Genomic DNA, 4,145 nt, shown 5'->3' with positions numbered 1-4,145 from the left:
AGATGCTTGAAAATTAGATGTCAAATGCATCTTGTCTACCTTCATTTAACAACTGAGAGCCATATGAAAATTAAATTGTAAACATCTTGACTCACCTAATTTGATTGACAAATTTACTAAGTAAACCCTCTCATTACTACAGTCCAGATAATTATCTCTAAGATCCTCTTGGTTTTTTTTCTGGATTAAAAGCAAAACTACTTAAGTCAGTTCTCTTCTTTCCAGGTACTGGCTTTGCTTCAGAGGCTGATGGACTGTAAAACAAGTGGAGAAAATTAGCAAGGAAAAGTAGAAGAGTCCTTTTTAACGTTGAAGAAATTACTTGGCTATTGATGGTGACGATAAAATGGGGGCGCGTCTTGACATATTGGTCTCATCAGCAATCTGAAGCATGGCTTCCATGTCTTGTGTTGAAAGTAAAATATCATCATCAGGTACAGAAGAAGATGCAGCATTCCCCTTCGCTGGATTATTTCTACTGCTAGATTGAGGCTGCCTTGAATAGTGATTTGACACTTGTTCCTTCAAAGGTACACGAGACTGCTCAGAGGGCACTGAACCCTCCGCATTTCCTTGCTTCTCTTGACTTTTAGCTTGCTCCAAAAGATGTTTTTTTCTAAACTCTTCCTGAAGTAATCTTTGACGCCTTTTGCGTTCTCGTTTTGCCTGTTCCTCTTCTGATAGATTTGCTTCACTTTTAGATGTAGATTTTGGCAATGGCACGGCCAGAGGAGGTGAAACACGGGGAACAGGAATCACTCTATTCGGAACTGGGCTGACTTTTGAAGCTACTGGTGGTATGGTGGAAGGCATAACTTGGGCACACGGTAAATTTCCAGTCACCTGCCCCTCTGTCAAAACACATTCTCAATTAAATTAAATTTTTCAAAAATATACTGCAACATAAAACACTTTTTTTTTACACTTACCATTCAAGTTTCTGAGGGTGGCACTAGGCTTTACAGCTGTCATAGCAGGACTTGATACAGGGGTTTTTGAAAGAGCATTCCCTTGAGGACAAGAAGTTTCCGGGAATGAGTTAACTGGCTTCCTAGGAGTAGTGGTATTAACTCTCTTTAAAATGTCCCCTCCAAAGTTTATAACAGCCCCTTTTAAACCATCTGTCACAGCATCCTTAAAAAAATATTCTTAAGTAATAAAGATGTTTAAGATTTATTGGATACTAGTAGAATATACAAATTTGTTTACCTTTTTTGACCTAGCAATAACTTCTGCTTTGTGTGGACCAGAGCCCCACCCATATCCTACTTCTTCCCGGTAAACTCCATTGGCACGTTGTACTCGCACAACTGCTGACGCACCAGCAGAGTAAACTCCAGGGCGATTCTCATCAATAAAGTCTATGGAGAAAAATTGCAACTAAATCACAAAACAAAAAGTTCCTCTGAACTAAAAATTTATTTCTACCTCAGAACCTACTTACCCAAGGCAACACTTGATATACCAAAACTCCACCCAGATTCACCGAAAGCTTTGTTGGCCAAGTCTATGACTTGCAGCCTGTCTGGATTCAAATCCATTTTGACAGTTTGCTTTCAACTAGCTTTCAACTGATCAAGGAGAGAAGACCATTAGATCATATACTTAAACAAAGAAAACAAAATTTCATTAAAAGTTTTAAACGAAATGAAATAATACGGATCTACTTTTGCTTAAGGGGGGCGCCCCCTCTCAAGACCACTCAAGACTTGCAGACTTTGGATTGTTGTGTAAGGGTTAGAACACAACCATGTATTCTCCAAATCGTCCCTACCTTACTAGTAGAGAATACGTAACGGTTACGTTTTATATCCGCCTTTAACCATTTGAGGACAAAATTTAAGAAGAAATTCTTGCTTTTGCAATGCAGTTAAGGAAATCTTTCAAGATGTAAACAAACAGCACGTTTCGCCATACTCAATTTCTTCAAGTTTTTAAATTTAAACTTCTTCGCGGTGTCACGGGGCGCAACTGTTTGATGAGAAATTGATATAAGCGTGTTTCTGTTACACAGGGCTCAAAACTCATATTCACATTCGCCCATTTGGGAAAGCAAAATAGCAAAATGGCTTCCCGAATTTTATCACAGACTTCTTTAAAGTTTTTGAGAAATGCTTCAAAGTAAGTGACGTGTTGTTATACTTCCCTATTTCGTGTGCCTTCAATTTTCTTCAGAAACTATGAATATGTCTTACTCAATAGACCGATTGTATTCGTATGCATTTGAATGCTTAACCTCCACTGCTTGACTTTGGGGCCACTTGTCAACTTTATAGTTTAGATTTAATAACTTCTTCTCTTTTCAAGAACTGTACGTTTCTTCTTTTACTACAATCTTGTGGGATGTGAATTCATTCATATATGTGCAAGACTTCCTGTGACTTAATATTTGTTTAATAGCATTGTAATGTTGATGTATTGGTAGTTTCGGACTAAAATTTCTTTATTTTCATTTTTTAGGGTGAGCAGACAACCAGCTGCTCCTTTTAGTGTGGGAGCAGTACACAGTGACAAAATTGATGATGAGCTGAAGAAACGCGAGGCTCCTTTGGTCCCAGTAGATTCAATGACGCAGACACACCCTCACCAGAGTGGAGTGACAATTTCTGTTACCGGAGTGGTATGATATTTGTTCAATATTGTTTGATGATTACATTTTTGGTTATCGAGATCCTTGATAAATGTTGCATACGTTATAGGAGGATGTCGGTGTTATATCTGGCGTACCTGAAGAACACATCAAGAACAGACTTGTCCGAATCTGCAAACCAGCTCGTAATTCAATGCAGTCCGGTTCCGCTAACACTCATCACTGGGAAATGGAATTCGAAAGTCGTGAGAGATGGGAAAATCCCCTAATGGGTTGGTCTTCTACGTAAGTGCAATTTTAATGGTTTTATCTTCTTTAAACATGCCAGTAATGTGTAAAATTGCAATAATGAATTTGTTGAATACGGTCTGTTGTCTGTTCTGCAAAACTTATTCATGTTTTCCTATTAATTTAGAGCCGATCCTCTGTCCAACTTGAAAGTTTCATTCGCCTCTGAGGCTGAAGCAATTGAATTCTGTGAGAAGAATGGATGGCAATGGTTCATAGAGGTACCTAAGGAAACTAAACCCAAAGTGAAGAACTATGGCGTCAACTTCTCGTGGAACAAGCGTACCCGAGTCTCAACCAAGTAAACAAATTTCAGTCCTAGTAGTCTCTTAGGCTTTGAGGGGCTCCAGTTCTTTTGTGTTGTACATACAATCTGTTGATACTATGTTAAAAGTAAATAAATATGCCTGTGAATAACAATGATATTTTTCAATAACTGGTGGAGCCAGTTTCCTCTGCTTACATTGCCTCTGTGGTCTTGTTGAGTGTGAGCAATGAGGGGAAGACCAAGAGAGGGGAAGGGGGTCTCTGGCATAGCCGGCACCGTTAGCAGTGAAAGTGGCGAGGGACACTTGCTATACGCACGCACGAGGACGCAGGGCACGGCGTGGCCTAACACGGCCGTGGACATTGAGTGTGTGGCCGTGAAGACAACAGTGCCAGCCGGACACTCAAGTGTGAGCATAGTTACTATTTTGTACAGAATGGAGGAACCTTCACATTTATATTTCCTACTGATCCATTTGTTTACCTCTGTTGTAAAATGTGTCCTTGCCACGCTTGTTTAAATCCGTGCGAATGCGTTTGCACAGGAATACTTTTCTTTGGTGCTCGATGGATGTTCTCCCGCTCCCGCGCGGCGCGGTCTCGGTCGCACAGGATCAGCTGTGTCGCTTCATCGCGGGTGCACGATGGGTTGCCCGTGTCTCAGGCGGCCCTGTCCTCCCGCCGCCCGTGGAGTGCGGGTAGGCCACCCATCGCACACGCTGTCGTAGACTCACTCAGGTTGGGGGCCCTCCCGGGGCCCTCCTCCTCGCGCTGCTCGTTCGGGGATCGGAACCCGACTTCAGCTTTGAGAGCCAGAGAGGGCGCCCCGAAGGTTAGTCACCTGTTGGTATAGTCCCAAAAGGTCCAGGGCGGCCATTGGAGTCCATACGGGCCCAGAGATGTTTTTAAGCCCGGTGTTCAAATGTCATGTGGCCCCCCTGGACTCCGATGACCGTCCTGAACCTTTGGAAAATCCTGTAACATCCAAATGACCTCCACT

At 42.0% G+C, this 4,145-nt stretch overlaps 2 protein-coding genes across 3 annotated transcripts; one reads left to right on the top strand and one right to left on the bottom strand.

Moving 5' to 3' along the window:
• Positions 1 to 6: 6 nt before the first annotated feature.
• On the bottom strand, positions 7 to 1,922 carry LOC113217819 (DNA repair protein RAD52 homolog). 2 transcript variants are annotated; one of them, XM_026437885.2, is made up of 6 exons: positions 1,775 to 1,922; positions 1,445 to 1,604; positions 1,210 to 1,361; positions 930 to 1,134; positions 323 to 851; positions 7 to 254 (listed from the first exon to the last, which is right to left on the bottom strand). In XM_026437885.2, exons 2-6 carry the CDS (start codon positions 1,539 to 1,541, stop codon positions 158 to 160), a joined length of 1,080 nt encoding a protein of 359 aa, XP_026293670.2. In that variant the 5' UTR covers positions 1,542 to 1,604; positions 1,775 to 1,922; the 3' UTR covers positions 7 to 157. The 2 variants fall into 2 exon arrangements, with proteins under 2 accessions (XP_026293670.2, XP_052132780.1); XM_052276820.1 differs by having other exon boundaries at positions 1,445 to 1,571; positions 1,775 to 1,917.
• Positions 1,923 to 1,954: 32 nt separating this feature from the next.
• LOC113217821 (NADH dehydrogenase [ubiquinone] iron-sulfur protein 4, mitochondrial) lies at positions 1,955 to 3,298 on the top strand. The gene is made up of 4 exons (XM_026437888.2): positions 1,955 to 2,121; positions 2,461 to 2,620; positions 2,700 to 2,875; positions 3,006 to 3,298. The coding sequence occupies exons 1-4, from the start codon at positions 2,066 to 2,068 to the stop codon at positions 3,181 to 3,183; spliced, it is 570 nt and encodes a 189-aa protein (XP_026293673.1). The 5' UTR covers positions 1,955 to 2,065; the 3' UTR covers positions 3,184 to 3,298.
• The last annotated feature ends 847 nt before the right edge of the window (positions 3,299 to 4,145 follow it).

Source organism: Frankliniella occidentalis, unplaced genomic scaffold (assembly GCF_000697945.3).
Source record: "Frankliniella occidentalis isolate FOCC.00 unplaced genomic scaffold, Focc_3.1 Scaffold4583, whole genome shotgun sequence".
Classification (NCBI taxonomy): Eukaryota; Metazoa; Arthropoda; class Insecta; order Thysanoptera; family Thripidae; genus Frankliniella; species Frankliniella occidentalis.
The sequence above is the reverse complement of the archived record's forward strand: the minus strand, read 5'-3'. Positions and strand labels throughout refer to the sequence as shown.

What these genes read in the sequence shown, in the direction of transcription:
- LOC113217819 (XM_026437885.2), bottom strand. Translation starts at nt 1,541, where the DNA reads ATGGATTTGAATCCAGACAGGCTGCAAGTCATAGACTTGGCCAACAAA. An exon ending in TATATCAAGTGTTGCCTTGG is followed by an intron (nt 1,362 to 1,444) that starts GTAAGTAGGTTC and finishes TTTTCTCCATAG; the next exon opens with ACTTTATTGATGAGAATCGC. An exon ending in TTATTGCTAGGTCAAAAAAG is followed by an intron (nt 1,135 to 1,209) that starts GTAAACAAATTT and finishes TATTTTTTTAAG; the next exon opens with GATGCTGTGACAGATGGTTT.
- LOC113217821 (XM_026437888.2), top strand. Translation starts at nt 2,066, where the DNA reads ATGGCTTCCCGAATTTTATCACAGACTTCTTTAAAGTTTTTGAGAAAT. An exon ending in TTTTTGAGAAATGCTTCAAA is followed by an intron (nt 2,122 to 2,460) that starts GTAAGTGACGTG and finishes TTCATTTTTTAG; the next exon opens with GGTGAGCAGACAACCAGCTG. An exon ending in CAATTTCTGTTACCGGAGTG is followed by an intron (nt 2,621 to 2,699) that starts GTATGATATTTG and finishes CATACGTTATAG; the next exon opens with GAGGATGTCGGTGTTATATC.